The sequence below is a fragment of the Rhipicephalus microplus genome, chromosome 2 (genome assembly GCF_043290135.1).
Source record: "Rhipicephalus microplus isolate Deutch F79 chromosome 2, USDA_Rmic, whole genome shotgun sequence".
NCBI classification, from domain to species: Eukaryota; Metazoa; Arthropoda; class Arachnida; order Ixodida; family Ixodidae; genus Rhipicephalus; species Rhipicephalus microplus.
The window spans coordinates 188,228,820-188,254,344 of record NC_134701.1 but is presented as its reverse complement, the minus strand read 5'-3'; the positions used below and the strand labels follow the sequence as shown (position 1 = coordinate 188,254,344).

Sequence of the window (25,525 nt, the reverse complement as noted above, 5' to 3'; positions counted from 1 at the left end):
CTCGACGTAGACGACTGTGCTCTGATGTTGCCAACAGTAGCACGTGACACGGCGAAAATTCTTTAACACGACTTGTGTAGTTTATGTAATTTATTACTCGAATAGACGCATAATACCTGAGATAAATTATGAAACACATTGAGAGAACGTGCGCGTCTTTTTCCTTTTCCAGTGACTTTCCCTCTCGAATTCCAACGAGATGCGAGGCTAAGTGCCTGCGTTGCGCATGCGTTCGTGTCCCCGCGGTTAGCGGATCAAGCAGGCGCCTAGTTCTGGAAAAGAAAATAATTGTTGTGCGCGTTCGGGCGCTGACTATGCTCATCCACTCAACCGCGCCTAAGCCATTGTTTCCGAACCATCTCGCAGAAACAGGCTGTAAACCCCGAGATGACGCTAGTCAACAACGCCGCTCGCGTGCTCGGGGGTCGGGCTAGTTTAGGCACGTCATGCGCAAGTAACCTCTTGGTCGGATGCCGGAGAAGGTAGGGAAGAGATTGCTTGCGAAGTCTACGCGAGGCGAGCGGCAATGGTATCGAGCTCGCCTCCTCGTCTCTTCCTTTCGCTCCACCTGAAAAAAAAAAAGTTTTCTGAGTTTGTAATGAACTGATGGAAAAACTCTTTGTGGCATGATGCTCTTCTTTGGACACACAATAACTTACACGGTCTAACTATAATTTTTATGGGGTGAGTGGCCCTTTAACCACTTTTTCTAAAAGGCTCCAACAGCAGCTGGTAAAAGCATACTGTGCCTTCTGTAATGCGGAACCACTCGTCGTGAACTCGTTCACGGCGTCATTTTTGTCATCAGGGCCTCATCAAGTGTGAGGCACACGGGACGGTATTATGCTCTCCCATAGTAAAGTACCAAGTACACAAAATCGTTAACCACTGGCTTTTTCTAAACAAACTCTGCCATAGTAGACTACCAAGCACTTTAAATCGTTATAACGTTTTTTAACTCAGTTCTGTTGCAATGATGTTGATGTCCACTATCTATATACCAACTCGCCCAACTAACAGTTTTACTGATCGCATCTACCTAGCCATTATGCCTCTACTTTCATACATCCGAAAACACACACACACACAACACACACACACACACACACACACACACACACACACACACACACACACACACACACACACACACACACTTCAACAGTTCATTTGTGGCGCATTGTGCCCGCGTTGTGCTTTGTCATGGGCCAAGAATATGCCGCAGTTCTAACCTCGCATCCCGCTTTTGGTTGTGTATCACTTGCAATCACACGGAGCATGTGGCAGGCCTTCGGGGACGTCACACTGTGAATGCTTATTTATTGGCGATTCAGTCTGATCTTGCTGATGAAGTACTTCGACGTTTAGTCCGATATGGTGCAGCGTGTCGGCATGTTTGTTGTTGCCTAGCTGGAACTCCTGTTGATCTGTTAGTGAACTTCTGGCTTATCTGTTGCTGATCTTTCCCACAAGCTCCATATCGAGCCTCTACAGCCGTGACGCACTTTTTATAAATCTGATGAATGTGTTCTTTCGAATAAAATAACCGGCAATAACGCTCTCAAAGTATTATCAATAAGCATCTAGACAGATGAAATGTTTCTCTTTATGCGAAAGGAGCGGTGAATATGGGGCGGGTGCATGCTGTGTCGGGGTGGGGGTTGCATGGCGGTGGTCCTCGTTAAGCTGACGGCATCAGGTCTGGTTTTCCAATCGGCGGGCCAAGTGGCGGCGCGAGGAGAAGCTGCGCAGCCAGCGTCGTGCCGCGGAGTCCAGCGCCGCCGTCGGTGGGGGACCCGTGCACGGAAGACTCGCCGGTCCGCTGGCGGGGTACCCGGGACTCAGCCAGCCCATGGCCGCAGCCATGCAGGACTCCTACAGGTAATACTGGTCCCGACACACTGTGGAACGCATATGATTAGAATGACTGGTTGCGAGGCCTAATGTCTCACTTGGGCATGCATGCGCAGCTTTCCAGGTTTACGCCCACGCCCTGCACACGCGGTGCTTAGAAACGCATAGACAGCCAAAGATATAAAAGACGCAAGCGTTCTGAGCAATTCAGAATTCGGCCGATATCTTGGGTTGAAGCGGAACCGAACCGAAACTTTTCATTATCCTGGAGCCAGCTTGACCGAATTCATGCATGTTTATACCAGATAGACATTTATTCACCGTTGAACTTGCGAAATGTAAAGGAATGAAGACGGCCCATAGTAGTATATTTACTTCACAATATCAACAATTTACGTTTCTCTCTGCGAACTGGGCGTTCAGAAAACACAAGGCAGGCAATTGCTTTTTCTCTGCCTATAATCAGAGAATAACTGGTTTATAAGCGCACCTAAATGACTCGGAGTGTAGTTTTGTGTTCACCCTGGAGCTAAGTTTCAACCGAACGGAAATAAAAGGGGTAGAGGGAGGTAGCGAACCATTTTGCCATTCCATGATTCTGTTCTTGGCAAGAATGGGGCACTAGGCTGGCTTGTGTAACGCGATGTTGCATTATTCTGTTTTGTTACATAGCGAAACTGTCTCCGTATAGAGTATCTTTAGGGACGTCCACCATGCGTGACAAACACGTAAAACGCGACCAATATGTACTGTATTACCCATAGAATATATGGTGTCTATCGCCCATCCTTTGCAATCACGCAGCCCGATGGCCGCCGGTATGGGATCGGGACCGTGCCTGCAGCAACAACACCGGGATGCGGCCTCATATTCGTACATGCTGCACGACACCCTCGGCCTAGGCGCCTACTCCAGGGCCTCTGCCAACCCGGCTGGCCAGGGGGGCATCGCAGGAGGGCATCCCGCCACGTACGCAGTCAGCGGGGCCAGCCCTCATGGTGCCGCAGGTAGGTCCTGTGAATTTCTGCTTTTCTTTAGTGCAGCCCACCAGGTGTCACGCCATTGCGTTGAGGCGACATCCATGAGTGCACTCTATGCTTTAGCACGCCTTCGCCAGGAGGAAGAGAAAACGCTTTATTGACGCCATGAAATGGGTCAGGTCTGGAAGGGGCCAGGGAAGAGGAAGATGTGCCCTCAGGTCACTTTAGGTGGCCAAAAGCGCTTGTATGTCGGCGACCCTATACGGCTCAGCGCATGATTCAGAGTAGGTCTTCCGGTCGTGAGCTGCGTATAGAGCAGTCATACCATCGCTCATGTTGCCTGTTCGGAAAATGAGGGTGCATGTATACGATTGAAGTCGGCTCGCCGACTCGAGCACTGACGGCACTGGCGTAAGGCTTCACCCTGATCGACAGGTGTTGAAACTACGCGCACTACTCATGACTGCAACCACTGGCCCTTCACAAGGATTATATAGTGCTCCAAAGCTTTTATGACGGGACAGGGTGCCCGACCATAAAGCCCATTATAGTTAATGTCGCACGTGCAATGGCGGCGAAACTTTCGGTGTATAGGCGCCATTTGCGACATGAACATTGCTTCAAGTTACGACAAGCGTGGTCGCACCATCAGGAAGTTGCATGCTAAGAAATTTTTTACACTCCCAGACGACAGCGCGAATCAGTACTGCAAAGAGAATACATATTGTGCATTACCATGCTGGCCAAACGGCTAGAATTATGTAATTGCTCTTAAATGCTATCGAAACCCATTGTGGGGTACAACTGAAGAAGTCGCGAGGCCCCGTCTAGACGACCGACACGCGGCAGCCGATTGCTTTCGCGACCGGGGAAACACTGTCCCGCTTGTGTTCTCGGGCGCGTTCTCGCCGCAGGCTTTCACTTCACTACATTACTACACAAGCTACACTACTTCCTTCTACCTCAGCGCGATGAAACACGAGTTGCACCCCCCCCCCCCCTCTATACAGGATCCTGCCGATGCTTATGTATCACACGTCTACGTTTGTTATGGTATAAACGGTATACTCGTTTTATCAATATAAGAGGTTAGGAACTGGAATCGCGGAGAGAGAGCAAATTGCACCTTCGATCAGATCACTGCATCTGGTCACAGGGTGACGAAGGGAAGACACCTACCGAAAGGCTCAGAGGAGCAGCGAAATAAGTCGAACGCCTTGCGCTATCTCGCAGCAAAGCCCTGCGTCATCGAGTCGTGTGCTAAACGCACGGCGACTATCGCCGGGAGAGCGCAGGCAATGCGCACCAACTTTTTTCATCTAGGGAGCTTAGCACCAACCATCAATCCCGCAGATTTCACTGCAGCCCCGAGTTCTTAACAAACATGGCCTGTTTTGAGATATGGTGCATATTAATGTACCTAGACCTAGGGACTTTAGTGCATCTAATGTAACTGCTAGACAAATGACGCAGGGCACTGCATGGCAACTGCACTTTCTCTACGCTCAAACGCATACTATCCTTGAAAGGCATTCTTGCATTCGTCTCTCTCTTGTAGTCAGCCGCCTTGCTAAACGGCGAATTGGTGGCGTCCTCACTTTTGTCAATGCGACAAATTCAGGGTGTGATGACTACGGGAATGCGACTGCTATGCGAATGAATACGGCATTTCCTACAGTTCGGTGCCTGCATACTGTTTGTGAAACATGCACCTGCATCTGTGAGCTCTCTCTGGCTAGCTTGTACAAGCTGCTGCAATGCATCAACATACCTATGCACCACTGCAGAATCAGTGGTTCTCGGTGGTCTCGAGCATATGTCATTGCTGTCTTTCGCTATGCGCAGGTGTCATCTCTCCAGGCGTGACGGTGCCAGTGCAAGTCCCTGGCCAAACAACCGACCTCTCGGTGCCGTCCAACTATTGGCCCCGACTGCAGTGACAATGGCCCATGGTTGGGTACCCGACCGACCTGAGCCTCGCCAAGGGTAGCAGGTCGTACGCCAACCTCCAGGACCACTTCCCGGCCACTTGCGCCAACAAGGACTAGTCGCGCTACATGCGCCCACAAAGGAAGCTTGGCTTCACTCTTCTAGTCCGCACGAATCCTTGCCAGCAGCGCACAGCAGAACTCTGATGAACCGTGCAGGAAAGGTGCGTGCTCCTTCTTGCAGAAGTGTGAAGCAGTGGCCATGTTTTGTGAAGGTGTGTGCAGTTGCTCAAATAGCAGACCCCTATTCTTTTCCCTTCAATGACCACCCATGACCAGCTTTCTGTAAACATTACAGGGTTCAGTATGGCAAGGCATAAAATGTTGCGCTAAAGTCAAGCCTTTTCGAGCAGCACTTTGGAATCTGTGAATGTTCTTGGCACTGATGCTCAATATCGCCAAATTTCTCAAGGCTACAAATAAGATGGGCATTTGAATGCCATCGCTGAACGGCTCTCTACAGACTGTAAGCCAGCCTTCCCCTGATCTATATATCGGCATGAAAGGCAAAGTTTGCAGCAATGCACTCATGCATTGAACACGTGCGGTTTAGCACTACTATAACAATTTGTGATGATAAAGCAAGCACATGGTCAAAGTGGAACATGTGCTGGCAATGGTTGTGTTGCTATGTGTTGTGAATATGTATTGGCAATGGAACATGTGCTGGCAAGAAGTAACTGCACAAACGATCACAAAGCAACTCTGCTGCCTTCACTTGCTGTAGTCTTCAACGCGTGTCATGAACACTCCAAACACGTGTGCCTCGACCGCCGCTCGTCGCAGCCGCATTGGACGACAAGACCAGTCGATGCTGGCAAGAGCTACCGAGATCGCTACTGAATATAAGGACCTTTGTTCTAGTCGACCACACTTGTGAGCGCCCCAGTTCTTTCTTTTTGTTGTTCTTAACGTGTCACTTGACTACTCCATCTACTATCCTCTAAATGGGCTGTCTCGGTTGTTGTCAATGTCGTCATTGCAATCAAGCAGCAGCTCGTCTTCCTAGGCCAAGAATTCTCGATGACAAGTTTCTCGGGCAGTGCAAACACAACCCATCCGTCACTAACCTGCGCACACAACACTGTGTTGACATTGCAAATGCAGTCCAACTGACAATATGTGTGCTCTCATAGGCGAGTGAATGAAATACTCGCTACACTGCCCTCATTCCAATGTGGCACCACAGTGAAGTTTTTGTTTGGTTGTTTGCATTTAAAGCAGTGCAGTTGTGGCGTCTTTTCTGTTTCCTTTCCCTCGCACATCTGAAATGCCAGAATGTTTGCAGTGTTGCCAGAGATGGCTCGAGATGGTAGCATTAATTTGCACACCATATCGGCAGCTTGTTCTTTTGTGTCATCTATGTGGACCTTCGAAAGTGATGTTTTGGAGAGCGTGTACAGAACTGTACTGAAGAACAAAATAGGCACACACTTTAGGAATGTCAAGAGGCATACTTTTATTATAGCTCATCCCAAAGAGTTTTCGGTAAAGACAAGAAAAAAATAAAAGAAAACAGTGAGCGTCATTCTGAGATGCCTTCTGCTGTCACACTATCTCCATCAGCATTGGAAATCAGGAGGCATGAGGCCACAGATTGAGCTACTGCAGCTTGTCTCAGGTGCACACCAGACACACGGTACAGCTTCTTGGTGCCATGCCTGCTTAATCAAACAGTTGTGTGGTGACCCTACTTCCCAACTCCATATTAAAAACACGAGTGGAACAAAGCTCAAAGGAAGAAAAGAATTCGGGCTGAATTTGGCAAGAAAAATGATGAGTGTCATGTAATCAGCATCAACAAACAGTATATTATTACTGTCACCATACACAATGTGATCAAAATTATATTCCGATTCTTATCTGGCACATAAATTTTCATGCGACATGATAAGCCAGCTCCTTCTCAGGGAGAGATAAGAAAAGGTGGCACCTCATAGCTGCAAGGTGTAAAGGTTATTGCGCTCTGTATGAGCGACACCATACGCTGACCACACTACAAAGTTATGCAGTGGCGCTGATCCTTGCATACTTTTTAGTTATTAGGGAGAGAAGTAAGCTTTTCCTGCGAGTGTGCATTGCCCTCACTTGCTTGCTTCCACCCACAATGTTACTTTTGAAGTTATTTATTGTTGAAAGCTAATGGAGCCGAAGCGCACTTGCAGGAACAGCCAAACCATCTCCTAATAACTAGAAATCACGTCACTATTAGCACTACGATACTACTTTGCAGTGCCGGTGGCCATGCGCTCGCGTGGTGTTACATGCAACAGTACTATTTCATGAGTCTCAAACATTTGACTACACTCATTCCATTACAAACATACAAATACTTGCAACCGTTCTGACTAGTGCAGTGTAAAATATAGCCATATAGTACACAAGTAATGGCGACGTGTTCTGTCACTCGGGCATATGCTGTGGTATCTTCACGTCCCGCCGGAAAGGCTAAATGTCGTATCCGCAAATGAAAAAGATCATTTGATCTCTTCTCGAGTCCTTGAGGTGGGCAACTGGTCTACGATGGCCCACGCTTCAACACTGTTGTTACACAATTATAATGGGAAGAACTTGCCACATAAGCGCACTTTCACTTCCATGCCTTCAAGATGATGCTTAGCGCCAGAATAAAATGTTAACCAGTGACGAGCATTGCTCAAGTGCGGGGCCTACTTCACTCAAGTAGCAGCGCTGCCCTCCACATCCCATGATTTGTGGTTGGGTGTTGAGTGGAGGAATGCTTTAGAGATACGGGCTTTCGATGAAGGATGCAACAGCACCTATGAGGAAAAGCCTTGCCTTAATCAATAAGAGTTGTAGCTAGGCGGTGGTTCATAGGGGGGCGCATTGCCAACTATGCTGCCGTATGTGGGTGGAGGGAGCTGCGTCGTCGCCAACAGAGGCTGGCCTGCAGAGCTGCGATCTCGTATCCACTTGTGGTACGGCGACTGGGGGAAGGGCGCCCTGCCACGCTCGGACCATAGTTGCAGCACTGTGCCCAGCGCGAAGAGCGCGGCCCAAGTCATGGAGAGCAGGACGTCTGCGATTCATGCCAAACACACCCTCCTTACAATGAATATTTCAAGATCCCCTAGATCCACAAGCTACTAATGCATAAGTTTCATCTTTTAACTGTCCTTCACGGAGAAAGAAAAGCTGTACTAGTATGTATGAAGCAACTACGACACAAAACCAAAAGTTACCATTTGTCCAGCACCTGCCAGTACTGTCGGCACTCTAATGCATTATATCAACGAGATAAAACAGCATTGAAAATCGAGAGGCCTAATGCCACAGATTGAACCATTCTCCAACATTTAAAACTTCTATTGAAAGAAAAAACTTTTGCGCTCGCAAACACAGGCGCTAAGCCACCCTTTATAAACTAGTGAGGGCATACATTGTTGCTGGCTGTACAGTATAGTTTAAAAAATAAATATATATAGTTTAAAAATACACATAAAGAAAAATATACCAATTCCTAACCATTTCAATACAAGCTTTACTATTTTTGTACTGAACACTTGCAGATAGCCAATTTTGTGTGCCTAATAGAATTTTCATGGGCGTCTTACAATAAAAGGACTACAGTTAGCTGCACTTTGTATGAGTGTAAGCAGCAAAGTATTATGAGTATGGAAACACGATGAGGCGCTACATGGTGCTTGCAACAGGCAGATACTGTCTTGCAAAGGCGTGCCGTCAACAATTTCACTCGAGCATTAAATTTTAGCTCCTTGGGGCTAACTATACCTTGCAGTCACACATGGCGTAAACACGACTTATCCCAAATGCTGGTAAAAACGAGCAGCAAGGCAGTCGGATGTCGGCTATTATTTTTCTATTGCATTTGAATATGCACTTAGAGAGTTGCATCTGTGGTTCGTCGTAAGTGGGATACATTAACAATGCAAGGGTTTTTGGTTTTACGGCCTCAATATCTCATCACACAATTAGCACCTTATGAGAAGCAGTAGTTCGTCTTTTGATTGCTGAAGCTACAATGCGAAAGCGCTGCTCAGAGCATCCTCTTAAAGGACTACTGACAGAAAATTTGGAAACTGAGGTGCTTGTGTTCTTTGAATGAACCAGCATGCGGGGCCACTTCTGACCAATTATTAGTAGCAACCATTGCTCATAGGATATTTTAAAATAGTTTTACAGTAAGGGTGCATGCTCATCAAAGTATTCAAATCCAATCGACAATCTCTGTAGTTGGACGTAGACAAGGGCCCTCGCATAACGTTGCGGAGGTCAAGCAAGTATTGTTGGTGTCGGAGCACATTTGCAGGACACGCATAGTACCCAGACTGGCACCCAGCGAGGGCTATTGCTCGTCACCCCTCTTGCTTTCTTGTTAGATGCTCTCAAGGTGGTTTTGGCAGCCCATGCCAGAAATGCTTTTCTTACTTATGAGGGGGACACACTCGAAGCACACACATAGTTCCATTTTTCACCACTCGCAAATCCCCCTGTTTGAGAATGGCACATTCAGTATCAATTAAGTTTCAACACACATACCCTCAGGAGCTGGCCCACTGTGGAACACTTGTTTCTTACTGTATTTAGGCAGGCCTTTGGTACTTATGCAAAATCGCTCTGAATTAACGATGCTAGCACTAATAAATACGTAAAATATAATGCATCACAGTATTTAACATTCAATTTCGGCATTACTATACTCAAAGCTACAAGTTACTGCAAAAAAGTACCAAGGAAAACTTTTGCTGTCAGGTATCTAATAACCATAGCACCACGAGGATTACATGTATTTTAAATGCACAATTGAACATTTTGAAAATCAGCAAACGTGAATATCACTATAAAAACATGAAAATATACACTTTTTGATTAAACTGACCCACCATTCAGTTGGAAGGGAACTGTGTTGCTGGCCTGGTAGCCACCCGGAATCAAGGATCGTCGCACAACATTCAGCACCACATAGGACAGTGATGTGCCCAAGTACTGGTCTGCTGCTAAGATGGTGCAGTAGCCACCAACCAAGGAGCAAGACACCACACTCAACTACAAAATAAAAAATAAAAGGGACATAAAAAAAAAACTTCAGATATAGCGGATAATCTCCAGGGCATAAAACAAAGCCTAGTGACACCTATCTATATTACAGCAGTGTTGTCTATAGTAAAGCATTTATGGACCCTTCCTTCACCATAGGCAGTTCTTTTCCAAGTGTAAGCATTTCATAATTTCCATGCCCATGATGCAGTTTGGAGAAACAAAGTGTAGAAGCGTTGTGCAAAATTTTGGCTGCAGATGATATAGCTCAAGTGAAACGGCTGTTGGTAACAATGAAACAGGCATTGGAGAAAATGCCCTGCTGACCTGGTACAATGTGTTAAACCTGTGAAAGGTTGCAAAGCTATGATGAACTCAAGTTACACGCCTTGGCAGTGCCAATACTTCTAAAAATGCTGAAACTATAACAAGAATGGTAAATATGTTAGGATATGTAATAGTGTGATGTAAGCTGCCGGTCGTTTGCTGCAAACTCGTAAACAAGTACTTGATACACTAAGCAGTGAGACTAAGTACAAGGTACAATCGCTTTACTGCGATTCTCAGCATTTATTTGACTTTGCATTCATCATTTACTCTCGAGCCCTTTGTGCGGAATGAGTACTCACCACCTTGGCCTGTGGAAGCAACAGCAGAGCTGGCAGCAGCATAAAGCAGCTGATGAAGACCCAGTAACTCAGGCTGCTCTGAAGAAATGCTACTTCACCTACACGAAAGCAAGTGGCACCCATTAGCAGCCGTGAAAGTGGGTGCGATAGGCGTAACCGAATTACTAATGGAGGAGCACATGCCTAGAGGGGTGAAGAGAAGAGTAGCAGCAACCAGAAAACCAAGGGTGAGTCCCGACAATGATATAGACAGTACAGGGATGGCAAACAGCCACCAGACGGCCGTCCATATCAATCCACCAAGCGCCCCTCCAAGCAAGGCAGCAAGGAGTCCATCTGCGCATTTACAAGTGAGCGGACACACACACACAATATTGGTGCTTTGCTGTTAAAGTTAAGTCGGCAGTACGTAGCAGTGTAAATATCATTAATGAACTTTAAGCCTTGACTTAGCTCAGAGGTTCAAGTAAGGCTCACTGTATTCATTCAAATGCAATGAGAGTTTTTTTCGAGATTTTTTCCTCCCAGAAGTCGACCAGCTGTCACAACTGAATATCGAAGTTCAAGTTATGTAAAGAGTGGAATGATGCACATTATCATGTTATTTTTGCTTAATTCTTTCTTCCCTGGATGCAATGAAAAGTGATCCCTCACGTTAGAATCATTGTCATGTTATAATCAAGTAAATACAGTATATGGTCCCATGGCACAGAAGAAAAAAAAAGCATTTAACTGTTCAAAGATAAGAACTCAGCAAAAATGTGAGGGCTGTGTTTATTAAACAGAACTTTATCATAAGCAAAAAAGCTGCAATAGCTCAAAAACATCACTCTGCTTTAACCCTATTTACTTGAGTACACTTCAAAACAAAGACCTTTCACAGAGAGCTACTCTTGCTCTATGCCTACACTAAGCAAAAGCTCTTTGTACCTGCCAAATCCAACCTCATCACTCTATATGGCCAACTTCTTGTCAACATGGACTGCTTTTCCTAGCTATTCCTTTGCACTCAAGCTGTGACTGAAAGGTGGTGACAAAATGTCTTAGATCGCCTTTCTGCCTTCTCTTCTTTGTTTTGATTCATTAGAATATTATTGTCATATCGGTAATTTCAAATGCAATAAATTATAATATAGTTATCACACATTGTTAAGTCTATTCTTTCCCTTTTCGACTTTCATTGCGCAGTTGTTAGCTTCGACAATGATGAATAGAGATTGACCAACACACACACAAAAAAAAAGCACAGGTACCGAATTTGAATATAGACGAAGAAAAATCTTGTCTTAAATAACAAGCTTTCTTTCTGAAAAAATCATATGAATCTCTTGTGTAGCTTTAGGCTACGAAAATGATAGATGTCAGTTCTACTTCTCAAACCATTTGCTTTATTTTAATGGTTCTACTTTCATAATTGCATCTTTCCATTAATTTGTTTAGCGACAGCGTACTCTCCTTGTTACAAGAGATACTTCTCAATCGAGCCCGTATTACTTGCAAACAAATGGTTCGCAGATTATTAAGCCTAATTTCAGAGAGATATCTTCACATACAAAACATGGCAAATCATATTGTGTAATTTGCACCATGACATTAACCAGTAAAAGGCAGTTAATGCAATTGTGCTTGATGAGAATCACAATAACAAATAATATGGATACTTACCACGTGCAGGCGCCCTTGTTATAGCAATGAAGACCATAAAGCTTATTAAAGAAAATGCGAGGAAGCCAAAGAAGAACATCTCTGGAAGAAAATGAAATGTTCAGTTACATCTTTGGGACACATCTTGCTAGTGCGTCGATGAGGATGCACACTTACGAAACGAAAAGAATCGATGACCCCTGAAGCAGATGATGAGGCCTGCAAGGCTTAACAGCAGTGCAACCACCAAACTCCAGGCACTCTCTGGATGGTATTAAAAAATATGTGACAATTTTAATATGAAGACTCAATGTGTTCTCATCGAACATCAAGTTCAGTGCACACATTTGGGTAAGCCTTCAATCGCTGCTTCAGCAGAAAGGCTTTTTTAAGCGGAAAAAAGAAAGTAGTAACCGTCTAACTATGACCAACGAACAACGAACTTTCTTGGTAGCACTGTAAGCATCGTATGATATAGGGCCATGCAAAAAGCACGCACACTATGGTCAGCACAACTAGGTGAAACTGCCAATAAAATTTGCAAAAGTAGACTGGCAGTACTATTTGTCACCTGCAAGTAGTCAGTGGTTGCAGTTTCAACTAAAGAAAGTGGGAAATAAAAAAGAAGCTAAATTAAAAAAAGAGGCTGAATTTAATAGAGTAGATGTAGTAGTACACAGTTAAAACAAATGAGCAAAAATATTGGTCAAACAGAAAAATATTCAGGAGTTTAAGGCTTTGTGCATGTGACTAACGCTGTAGAAAATGCCATGTTGCTTGACAGAGGATTCTACAGCTAACATTTCATTGACAACATGAATTGAAGAATATTTTCAAGCCATAAAAAGCCTTCTATGAACATTGAAGACATAGCCAAATCTAAGGTCATGGTCTATGCTAAATTAGTTTGACAACACACCATATATTTAAAAACCCTAAATTAAAAAACAACAGTGAATTGTGTGCATCCAAGTGGTCAATGAGATTGTAAAATGTGGCAAGGAGTGGTAGAGTGGATGCAACCAAAACTGGAGCTAGAACATAGTGAAAAGAAAAACAGGCATATGCTACGGAGCTTGCATTATAGTGAATCACTTGCTGAACACCTGACAGCACCTTGAATATTACTCCCACTTTGTCTTTCTTTACTTTCTCCTTACCTAGACTGCAAAGGCAAATTAGTATTATTAAAGTCCTTTTGGTAACTTAGATAAACATCTGCATAAGCCAACACCTTTAGGTGAGCTGCAATGATTAAACTGGGGATCCTTTCAGCGTAAAATAGTTATTCAAAGAAAATGTTCCTTCTTAATTATGCATAGTATTTTTTTATTTCGGCATTCAGAAAAAAACGCCCAGTTATGCTGATAAAAATATTAGGTGCTCATCGTCACTAAAGTAGCTAGGAATGACTATGGATAATCCTAAATTTTGATAGCACACAATCAAGGCCACAATATGAACTGGCTACGCAGAGCACAAATCATTTTAGCGCAAAACAACAGGTGCAGATGCACTATTGAGCTAGCAAAGATCATATGTTTGTGGTGGAATAATAGCATGTACATCGTCTTAACATACTAGCATAAAAAAGAAAAAGAAAATTAAACTGGGGGTTCTATAAGCCGAAACCACAATATGATTACACAGACCAGCATGCTTCACTACTGAAAAAAAAAAAAACACATAACACACTCAATTAGCACCTATTGATGAGAACTGATTAATATTTCTCATATGTAGTTGCACATTATTAATTTGTCTAACAAAAAAAAACTAGCCCTTAAATTTGCACTTTCTTCCTGAATTAGAATCTGACACATCTAGGGGACTGTACATATAGATTGATCAAGAAGTGCCACTTTGCATAAAAAATTTACCATTACAGTAACATGACAGGGCAAACAATAACAAACACAAAAAATAAAAGCGGCACTATACAATTTAACTACAGCATACTATAGTCTAATACAAGCCTACAAGTCCACGGCATTTTCTCCTCAAAGGTGGATGCACACAATGCCTGCACCAATGAGTGCATATTCCAGGATGACATTGTTAGCCAAATGGCTGTCCAAGAACTTTGCCAGGTGCCTGAGCGGGAGGTTTTTTTAGTCATGGAGGCGAGCGGTTGATGTGCTTCAGTCACCTGGACAGAGTCCTCTATAGACTTCTGTAGCAGCTGCATGTGACCATAATTCGGTATGGAATCAAGAAGCGCGGCACATTAAATGTGTTATATAACTGTGCTTCTGACGAAACATAACATCAACAGATTATGACATCCTAATTTTGGTAACTATCCAGACTGAGTTCTAATTCAGAATGTGTCTCCACCAATAATTTGGGCAGCTGGAGAGGTTCACACAACAATGAGTTGACATAATCAAAGAGATCATAGGAAGTTAGATGCTCAACTCCCAGTACACAGCAGCCTTCACACCTACAAAGTGTGCTCTCTACACTTACCAAGTCGCCGGCACGTTTGGGACTGTGAGTACCACAAGCAGCCGTACGTGGCAACTGGCACGTAGGCAGCCTCATGAACTGTGCCATCCCAGGTCACCTGCTCCACGATTACGGAATACACTGCACCTTCCCCGGGGTAAGTCAGGAACAGCGCCCTGGTCTTTGGGTTTTCACGGTAAGCTTTCACCTTTGAAATTTGAAAGAAACAGCATGCAAGAAATGAATATTGATAAAGAAGTAATTTAAAGGCAGAGTTAAAGAAAAGCTAAATCTTGTTTTTATGCTACCGTTATGAATAGAAAATGCAGTAAAACCTCATTATTCGAATTCGGTTATCTTGAAATCCCACTTAATTTGAAGTATTTCCGTGGTCCCTATTTTTGTATGTAAGTTTGAGTGGATAATTTTAAACGGCGGTCATCACCAGTCTGGTTAATTCGAAAACATTCGATGCAGTGTGCCGATTCCCAATCCTAATTTTGTTGCAAATCCACAGAAGCTACAGCCCTTGAGAGCCACTAGGCAATGTACTATAGTAATACTAATGATTGGCAGCTGAAGCACTCCAGCCTCACTACTTCCAGCATGAAAAATAAAATTATATATATATTAAAACAACTCCAATATCAACTGAAATGTGCCCCTGGAGAAAACGACGTGCTCCACTGCAACGCAGCAACGGCGCACAGGCAGCTTGTCGCATGCTTCTTGCAACGTCAGCGCGTCATAACTTACCTGTTCTTTTTCGAAATTTAAAGAAATTAATAAAGGACAGTCTGGTGGAATTCATCATGTATACGAGCCTACGAGTTCCCTTTGCTCCAGCAATTAGCACATTTGCACTGCTGGCGGAGTTCTTGCTTGCAACACCTATTTCAAAAACTAGGTTCGAAAGCTTCAATGATCATGTTTTCCAGCCAAAAGCCATTGCGCATTTCTGTTGATTAACAAATTTTTTATTTTACCAGAAATAATGGGCAAATGATTGCATCATGATGTGCTAACGCAACGAAGAGCAGGCGACGTGCTGCCTGCGTGTCACTACAGTGTTTCGGCAATGTCTTGTTTTTTGCAGGCGCACATTTCAGTTTATCACAACACATCTTTTTTTCTATTTTGTAGTGGCAGAAGCAAGGCCCGGCTATCCCCCTTGTTTACGGCGAGATTATGACCAAGTATTGCTGGAAAATATTACCCTTGGAGCCGCAAACTAGGCGGCACAGCAAACGCAGCCCTGATTACTTGGAATAATTTCAATTTCCTTGCATCCCACTTTTTGTATGTTCTGTTATTCCGAAAACCTGCTCAATTCGACAATTTTTCACAGTTGCAGTGACTTCCAATTTACAAAGCCTTACGGTATTACCATATCTCCAAGAGCAGCCTGAAGCTACAAATAATCAAAAAACCAAGAAAACTACCAAATAAAAAAAATATATGTTCTCAAATTAATGAAAAAATGGCACCTGGTATTCAGGTGACATCAAGATGTACACCACTTTTCAATACAGTCACTTCACCAACCAACCCACCCACAATGTTAAATGAATGCGCAACATGAGCAAAGCGGTAAACAGTTGGACTTGCAAGAGCATGTTAAATAAGGGCAAAGAACTCTTGGAGTACTTAAAAGGTGAAAGGACTCTCTCAAAATTATTGGTGGAACATGACAGTTTCCATTTTCAAAAAACGTATTTGTGGAATTTGCTCAATGTTACCTTTGTGGCACAGTATTTCGTTAAAATGACGTCAGTAGACAAGACGAAGCAATGAAATGGACAAGGAGTTGGAATAGGAAGGTTTGTGTAGCACGCCTGTTTCCACAGAGTTTGGAACATGTAGAGGCTCAGCCACAAATAAAAATTTGTGGCTGAGCCTCCATATCAGCAATAACAGGACAATGAAAACATAGTTTGTTTTGCTGGCTCGTTTTAGTGGGGCAACTACTACCAATATGTGACGCTGCAAAGCAGTCTACCACAAATAAATATAAAACAATTTGAAAATGGCTCTTTGAGACAATTGATGCTATGCATGCTCACTAAACCAAATAAGAACTACTGTGCTTAAACCTTGATATACCGAACCCATTTTTAACAAAATATTTGTCATAGTAAAGTAAAAGAACAATAGTCAGCAATTGACACAGTGTTAGGAATATACCTCTATGACAAATTTTCGTGTATAACTGAGTTATTTTTGTGTAAAATGCAATTTTGTAATAACGAGCTTTATGTGTACAAATGGCAAACAGAAAAAGAAGTTGAATGCTTCAATAAAATTCCCGGAATACTTTACATAGGAGAAACAAAATAGTTTCTATAAACCTTTTCACCAGAGAGAAAAAAAAAAAACACCATCATGTGGGGCTGCGTGCATGTTCATAAAGGCTGATGTCACAGCCTGGGCAGTGCAATTTTTTTCTTGGGGGGGGGGGGGGGGGGGGTAGTCACGCCAATTTATTGCAGCTCAGAGAGGACTGAGGACTATAGCGGTGCCCAGGCCGACGTCTGTGAAAAGGTCTCCATCCCATTTCATACATTAGGTGCAGCACAATGAAATCTAACTTCTTCTGTTAGCAAAATGTGTAAGCCCTCATATTCAATGCTTGAATTTTGTCATTGTAAATGTGGCCTCCGCGATTGGCTGTGGCTACACACTGCCGGAATTAATTGCAGAGGCCATGATATGAAAACAATGACATGATAAGTGCCGAAAACAACCTATTTACAACCTTATAAATAATAGGGTTTGTTTATTTCTAAGGCAGAAAGCACCTTCATTTATTACTCAGTTTAAAAAAAAAAGCTCACATTACAGGTGGTAAAATCCTTGAGCTATTTCTCGGCGTGAATTCATTTACTGCCAGAAGTCTCCTTAGCTAACACAGCATTGCAAATGATCTATGAAATGGGGTTTTACAGTCGTGTTGTGCATAGCCCCTGAAGAATGGGAAATCCAGCAATATTGTACTAGGGGCCACTGAAATAATATTCAAACTATTTTCTTTGCATAAAATATGTAGAAGGTCTCACTGCAAGTCTTCGCTGTTCCAAAAGTTTGTGAAAGTACCGTAATATGCCAAGAAAGAGCCCCCACCTAAACAAGTGCCCCCCCTTCTACTTTGTGGCCACATTTTTTTTTCAAGCATCACTTGTGAGAAAAACCTGCAGAAATGAGCACGCTGAATGCTTATCTAATGTTGTTGATAAAATGCTTTATAAATAAAGCATTTCATTTGGAACTGTGATGGGCATTTTTTTGTTTTTAGCAGCTCCCCGCTATCATCTCGAACTTCACTCTTGGACCGAGCAAGCGCTTGCTTGTTTTGACATTTTACGGCAACATCTTGAAATGCTTATGATAAAGCCAGTAGCCAGGAATTTTTTCCTGGGCTGGGGGGCTACTTGTTGAAGTCCTTGAAAAAATGCTTAATTTTTTATTATTTGTCCTCAGTGTAACACCGACCTCCCTCCGAATTTGGGGGGTGCGCTAGGGTGACCGTCCTGTATGAGCCTTCTCCTTCTCATGATAACAAGCTTTGGAGCTACATACCTGGTGTGCATTGCTTTTCACTGAAGAAGGGTCCAGCATTTTAGAGACGGCCTCCAGGTAGTGCTCTTCTGAGAGGTCCCACTGGTCAAGGTAGTAGACATACAAATCGTAACGAAAAAACGGTAAGTTCCGACTGCACTTAGGTGCTTGGGCCTCACGGGGCACACCGCCGCTGGCATGTTGAAACTCCACGGCCAGTTCTGTGGTCTTCATCACGAGTCGGAGAAAGGGTGACACTTCAACGGGGAACTCCATGTTGCAGCCGCCTGGCACAGGGTCTGGCAACAACACAGCGCACGCGGAAAAAATAATTTATTTAAAAACTTAAAAATAAAGTTTAACAGATGAAATGAACACAGAAAAAAGATACAGGCTTCAGTGACGCGGATCCCCACAGCTCGATAGCTACAAACAGCAGCCACTAGCCTTAGACTCGCTGATATGTTTCAAATCCCCATCCATTGAAGTCCTCAGTAAATTAAAAGCAATTAAAAATAAACTACGATGGTCCAATGTATTCACCTCAAATGACTTGAAGGTGGAAGCCATTGGCCTTTTTTTTCTTATATGTGAATGCATTTATGGAGTGGCTGATATCACAGCCAGTGATTACTGCGGTGAAGAGGAATACTGGGTCTGGTAAAAATACGTTGATCGTATGGGTACACACTTCACATGCATGTACACACACACATGCATGATACCAAATATCTTGGTGGATAGAAATTTCGGAGGAATGTTGTCACATTTCGTGGGTGCCCCCTCTGTCCTGGCTATGACCCTGGTGTTCATGCAACAGCACTATGCCACATTATATTCCCTTCAGCAGTGGTGTGCACAACTGAACACATAAACTGCCGCATGTTTTACTCATATGCCTTAAAACGCAGTGTGCATATTTGTATATGCTTCTTGAGTGAACAACCAGCACTCATTCAGCTTCATTTATCGTTTTATTGCTGGAGACAATACCCTGCTCTACTATCATTCAATGTGCCACGTTTCAGGACCAAAGTCACGAGTATTATTTTTCTTGGCACAAAATCAACACAATGAAAAAAAAAAAAAACTAGCTAGGTATGCATCTTGAGCTGAATGATAATTTTTTATGCAAAATATGTAGCACAACTCATGGCAACATAATTAGATATATAATTACATGCTAATTAAACCTAGTCATAAAATGCACAAAACAATGCATTGCCTAATTTTTTTCCCTAGGGATAGTAACATCGAGTGCCATAAAGTTATGTTGTGTAAATATGAGCTGTTTTGCAACAGTCAATCATAATTCCCAGAAGAGGGAATATAATACTAGCATTCTTTTTCCAGCCATCATTATCATCATCATCAGACTGACTACACCCACTGCAGGGCAAAGGCCTCTCCCATGATCTGCGAATCAACCTGGTCTTGTGCTTTTCGTTGCCACGTTATACCCGCAAATTTTTAATCTCATCGGCCCACCAAACTTTCCCTTTCGTGCGTTTGCCTTTTCTGGGAATTCAGTGAGTTACCTTTAATGACCAGCTACGTGCTGCGTGCCCGGCCCATGTCTATTTATTCTTCTTGATTTCAAATATTTAACCCCGGTTTGTTCCCTGACACACTCTGCTCTCTTCTTGTCACTTAAAGGGGTACTGACACAAAAACCTTGGCCTCGCGTTTTTCTGCTACAATGCGTTGCTGGGGGCCTGTTATTCATGACACAACACATCGTTTGCAGCAGCACACGACAGATAATTAATTATAGGCCCTTCACTGTCGCCACCTAGCACCTGCAGTTCTTGACCTTGTCAGCACACAAAACTGTGACGCACTTCCGCACGGTCCGCATCAAGAATTACTTTCGAACAGGAAACGGGACTGAAATGTTCCCAAACACAAAACTTTCTAAGTGTGCGCCACGGCCGCACACTCGCAACCAGCCGCCGAGAAATATAGACTTCGGGAACTAACACGGCAAAAGAAAAAAGGCGGCTATGACATCATCATAACTTGTTTTGTTGACCGCAGCATGGTGACGTGAGGGAAGTAGGAGGTCACCTCGGTATCCCCTCCGAGGGTGTCTATAGCGCTATGGAGTCGGTCGCTCGCGCAAATTTCGATATCAATTTAAAATTCCTTCCAAGCTATATTCTCTGTTGATATCTTGTAGATTATATACGAATGTTCACGAGAATCGACCCCGCAGGCTATCTCGGCCCCGAAATTTTGTGTCAGCACTCCTTTAAGGTTACACCAATCACTTTCCTTTCCATCGCTCGCTGTGTCGTCCTCAATTTAAGCTAAATCCCCTTAGTGAGCCTCCAAGTTTGTGCTCCGCAGGCAAGTACTGGCGTGATGCAGCTGTTATATACCTTCTTCTTGAGGGTTAGTGGCAGATTACCATTCATAATTTGAGAATGCTTAGGTAGCCATAAGGTACGTATAAAACCCTCTTCTCTGGCATTGTAATATTGAAATAATTAAAATTTCAAATAAGACCACAGCGAAGTGTGAAATCATTCAATTTTCAAATAAGATATTGGCACCATATTTATTCATTCACTGCATGCAGAAAGTTTCCTTCATAAATGAACTGACATATCTGACTTTTCTAGTTATATGTCAACATCTGTACGACACTTTGAACGTATTACTGCAGTCTTTTCCCTTGACAATGAATCAATATATGTAATACGTCAGGTTGATTAACCATATTACTTTTGTTATCATACTTGTTGACATGCTTTCAGTTTTGTCCACATTTTTTATCAGTTATCCTTACTATTAACCAATGCATTAATTTCACTGGTGTAATCAAAATAATTGTTATACTCACTGTTTGCATTTCATACTTTTTGGTGTTTTGTATAATTGCAGTATTTAAGTAAGCGCTGGAGGTACTTATTTGTAGCGCTGTTAATTGCAAGACCACTTAAGCCAGCCCTGATTTAAAATATCGACTCATCTACTATTACCACCGTAAACAGGTATATGCCACAGAGTTTGGGCCAATCCCATAACTCAACGTTGTGGTGTGGCCTGCAATAACCCTAACGGGTGTGAGAATAAGTACAGAGAGACAGAATAGTATGAAGTAAGAGAACCAGAAAATTCTTGCAGAAAAAAAAAATCGCGACTTGCAGTAAGCCACACAAGGTTTGAAACAGAAAAAGTGGATGATTCTGAAGACTAATCTGATTGCTTCTAGGCCTTTGTGAAGTGATGCAGCTTCTGGGTTATTGCTAAGCTTTAGATAAGTGATGATAGGTTATTTTGATGTCGATTCTCAGTGCAGAGAGGTTCAAGTTGAACCGCAGACACGACACGAGCACATTTGCATAGACCTTCCATTGCTTCGGGGGTCTTCTCAGCTGCCGCTGCCTTGCACGCTCCCTAGAATTCTCTTGTATGTATTCTGGTTCTTTAGCTCACTGCTCTAGCTTTGCAGCCATTTGTTGCCTTCTTCGTTTTTAGCGGACCAGTGTTGGGTAGTAGGAGTTTCCCAATTTATTTGGCATATACGCATTTGTGATAATGATAGTTTTCTGCATTGACACGCAGGGAAGGATTTGCTAAACAGCTTTGCTCTTAAAAAAAAATGGATCGAAGTCTGCACTTAGCTGCGCAGAGCCCAGACAGTATTTAGGTTGCAGTATCACAGTATTTAGGTTACTAATGGGGCGAATTGTGGGATTTATCTGATCAATTTCTGTGGCACATACTTGTTTATGATGTTTTTTTGATATGCCACAAAGTGGCACAGACCCGTCAAAATCATCATGGCTTTTTTGTGCTCGACACATAGGAAACAATTTACTAAACAGTTTTTCAGTTTAAAAAATTCTGCATGAGGGGCCATTAAATGGGACTGGATCGCGGGAGGTTGACGCTCCGCACGGTTCGTCAAATCTCGAGCTAAAGCTAAGCTCTCGGCTAAGTTAGGTCCAATCAGTTTATTTTTTTTTAGAGGGGTGGGAGGCACAACTTGCTAGCCCGGACCCAAAGGTGCAATTAGTGCTTCTGAGAAATGTTAGATGAGCGGTGCAAGCCAGTGGTGCCCTGGACTTGGGGCCCCAACCAACATGCTCCTAGAACCCCTATTCTACCCCTTCCCTCAAAATAAAGTTTTGTTGTTCTTCTTCATGAGGCGGTATTCGGACCTGCACATTTTTGATTCGAAGGCAAGTTTCCTAATCCCTCAGCCATTAAGGCACACTAGCGCAGTACAGCCTTGTGTAGTATAATGTAGCAAGGGGGTGCGAAAGGGAAGTGAATGTGAGAAGGAGGGGAAGAAGGAGGGGACACAGTAAAGCGTAGCAAACAAAGAGTGAGCAACATGAAAAAAAAAAGACATTGAGAACATTAATGAAGGAGAGAGAAAGAAGTAGAGAGAGAAGATATAAAAAAAGAAGCTAGCATCGTATCGATTAATGACCAGATTGCACACCACCTGCCCAAGCCATACATGCGCGCTGGCTAAGCCACGCCTAAGAACGGAGACAATGCGGGCAACCTCTGTACTACAGTGCATAGACTGGCTGAGCCCGATTGTGTCGAGAGTCATGGTGCATCCTTAAATGCGTACTTCCAAGAAAGAAGCCACAAATTTGAGGCTAGATGTGTCAGTCAGTGGGTTGCAAGAGTGTCCGTGGGCCCATGCATCGCTGTGTTGAGCACTGAGCGTCTTGTGCAAGCACTTAATTTTTTTCTTTCTTTCGAAGGTGTCAAAATTTTGGCAGTAACAATCTTACCACATAATTCAAACAGCTTTAGCCAATAAACTTGACTTGATGCAGATTTTATGTCTTCTAATTCATGCATGAAAAGCGAAATACACAAGAAATGCAGACCAACTGAATACCTTTCGAGCCGTGCAAGGACACCACGAGAAGCACAGTGACATTGTCGATATTTGAATTGTGGACGTAGGTTGTGCTGTCCGTATCCCATGCTTTGAGCATGACAACCAAGCCAGTGTTGGTTCCCGTATCACTCGCTGTTGTGTCGGGAGGTGTCTTGGCACTGTACGCAATAGTCACAGGTGCATTTTGCGAGTGTGCTTGGAAGAGCAAATAGGTTGCATCCGATGGTATGCCGTACGCACGAAATGGTGTCACTGATCGTCCGGGTAATGAAGTCCTCACAAGGTACGTCCTCAAACCACTCGACACATCGACACCAATTTCCTTAGACGCATTCAGTTCACCTGCAACGAGAAACGGGGGTTGAGGGTAAGTCGGGGTAATACTGGTGATATTTGCACAAACAAAGAATCATGCCGCCTCTTTTGTATATAGATAGTGTGCACTGACGTCACCGTGGCAGCCATGTCTGGGTACCTGCTGGATTAGACGCCATGTGCACTCATACTCGAACGTGCAGAGAAAGAAACTGCGACGTCGAATTAGTGTTAGTGCCCATTGCATTCCTTTGTGTTCACTCTTTGCGCAGCTGGTGAACAGAAGAAGGCTGGTGGGCAGCACAAAAGAATGGGGGACCAAACGACTGCAAGTCCTCCCCTGCACTGACCCAACCTAATGAGATACAAAGTCACAGTGACTACCCTGTCTGGGTACCCAGTGTTGAAGACCTGTCTGTGACGTCATTTGTACACTATGCATTAAGACAACAAAGGCGATTCAAGATTTACTTATTCGAAGCACCATGTTGTGATACATTACATATCAGATATGTAGTTACAGGAGGAGACCTCAAATTCGCAAGACTGAGACCACTTTGTGTACTGAGTATGTTGATTAAAAGAAGGTCTATGGTCTATGACTAGCATGACATCTTGCTGTGTTTTCGAAAACTATTCGCACTTTATATACAGAACTGCGGGCCTATAACGACATTAAGCAGTGAGTAGGATCGAGCACATGAGTTCTTCCCGTTATACACTTTTCACCAGCATCTTCTTGTGTATCTTTGTTCTTTGACGATAGAAAAGAAAATATATGGTCGCCGAAAAGCGATATTGCTTGCCAACAGAAAATTTGTAATAAATTTATGAAGAAAACAATTTAAACCCCAGTACTTTGTCGGCTAGTTACTGTGTTTAGGCAAAAAGTCTAGGCATCTAGCCTGTTATGATCGTGCTTCGGATAGTATCAGCGATGACTGAGCAATTTTAGGTCGGTTCTGACATACCCTTAACGACAGCTGTTGTACAACTTAATAAGTGATATCTAGGGCACCCTACGGCGTCAATCGCACTGATAAAGGCGAGTTCACAAGTCATAGCAACCCCCCTCCCTTAACCCCCCTACGCCAACGACCGCATCATCAGCAAAGGACATGACACACATTCGATTGCGCTATCGTACACTCGATCGACACGGAGGGAATTACCGGCATTGTTGATTCCACGATGCGCTTCGTTCTTTTTTTTCGGCATGACCTACAGTGAGCTTATCAGATAATACGGACAATCGCTGCCGCACGAACGTTTTGCAGGTAGACACTAATGAGTCGGAGATAAAGTTAGGACACTGTGAACCGGATGCGGCGTCAAAGGCAAGGTGCTAACTCGTTATCTCAGCTGATTATGCCTCGCTGAGCACGCGTTTGCGCCTGCAAGATGAAATGCGACGTTAAATGAGTGTGAATTACTGTAGCACTAAGCACACCACACGTCGGACTTGACTTGTGATGTCATCGGTCGAAACGCCCCTTCGGTCGAAACGCACCTTTGTTTCGTTTTGCCGCTTAAGGAGAACTGGCTCATACCCACGAGGGGGATCGACAATAGTACCGATTTCAAAGGAAAATGTAAACATTATGCAACATTAAAAGAAGAGAGAGAAAAGAAACGGCATGTAAACAAACAGCGAGAGAAATAAAGAATGGAAAGTCATAACAAAAAGATTAAACCGGTAATAAACTTTTTGTGTCACTGCCTTTCTCACTTATGGATGACTTAATCTGCGTATAAATTACAAAAAATCGGGTACTTCACAAATCAGTTTTTTTTTTTCCTTTCAAGACCAACTTCAACTGGCACAGAGATAAAAGATCACTCGCGGGAAACCGACCTATGGCGTTGTACCACACTCGAGAGCTGTTTACCTTTAGACTCTCCATCGTGGAAGAGACACAGAAAGCACAACGCGATCACAGTGGGCTTCATCTTGCCAAAAATTCACAAACAAAGTTTATCTACGTCAATTAGCACCATTTAATATGACTGCGCGAAAGCCACTCATCTTTCACAACAGGCACTACACACATCCCCGCGGCTGAGCGCGCTCGATAGGTGAGCCGCTAAGTCATAGCTTCAGTTTTGTATGCATAAAACTGCAAAACAACTTGAAGAAAGTGTAAAAATCAATAATACAATAATAAATGAAACAACAACGTTGTACTTTTAAATCAAAATATACAAAATGAACAAGTTCGA

The 25,525-nt window shown here is 43.5% G+C and overlaps 2 protein-coding genes across 4 annotated transcripts; one reads left to right on the top strand and one right to left on the bottom strand.

Annotated features, from left to right (window-relative positions):
- The first annotated feature begins 1,361 nt into the window (after positions 1 to 1,361).
- On the top strand, positions 1,362 to 6,350 carry LOC142796458 (uncharacterized). Of its 2 annotated transcripts, XM_075887151.1 has the most exons (3): positions 1,362 to 1,881; positions 2,659 to 2,861; positions 4,680 to 6,350. In XM_075887151.1, exons 1-3 carry the CDS (start codon positions 1,853 to 1,855, stop codon positions 4,772 to 4,774), a joined length of 327 nt encoding a protein of 108 aa, XP_075743266.1. In that variant the 5' UTR covers positions 1,362 to 1,852; the 3' UTR covers positions 4,775 to 6,350. The 2 variants fall into 2 exon arrangements, with proteins under 2 accessions (XP_075743266.1, XP_075743265.1); XM_075887150.1 differs by having other exon boundaries at positions 1,362 to 2,861.
- On the bottom strand, positions 6,257 to 25,388 carry LOC119170548 (transmembrane 7 superfamily member 3). 2 transcript variants are annotated; one of them, XM_037421739.2, is made up of 10 exons: positions 25,195 to 25,388; positions 22,988 to 23,332; positions 18,139 to 18,416; positions 14,584 to 14,770; positions 12,292 to 12,378; positions 12,136 to 12,216; positions 10,654 to 10,806; positions 10,471 to 10,568; positions 9,688 to 9,850; positions 6,257 to 7,862 (listed from the first exon to the last, which is right to left on the bottom strand). In XM_037421739.2, the coding sequence occupies exons 1-10, from the start codon at positions 25,253 to 25,255 to the stop codon at positions 7,627 to 7,629; spliced, it is 1,689 nt and encodes a 562-aa protein (XP_037277636.2). In that variant the 5' UTR covers positions 25,256 to 25,388; the 3' UTR covers positions 6,257 to 7,626. The 2 variants fall into 2 exon arrangements, with proteins under 2 accessions (XP_037277636.2, XP_075743261.1); XM_075887146.1 differs by lacking the exon at positions 25,195 to 25,388 and adding an exon at positions 24,478 to 24,776.
- Between the last annotated feature and the right edge of the window lie 137 nt (positions 25,389 to 25,525).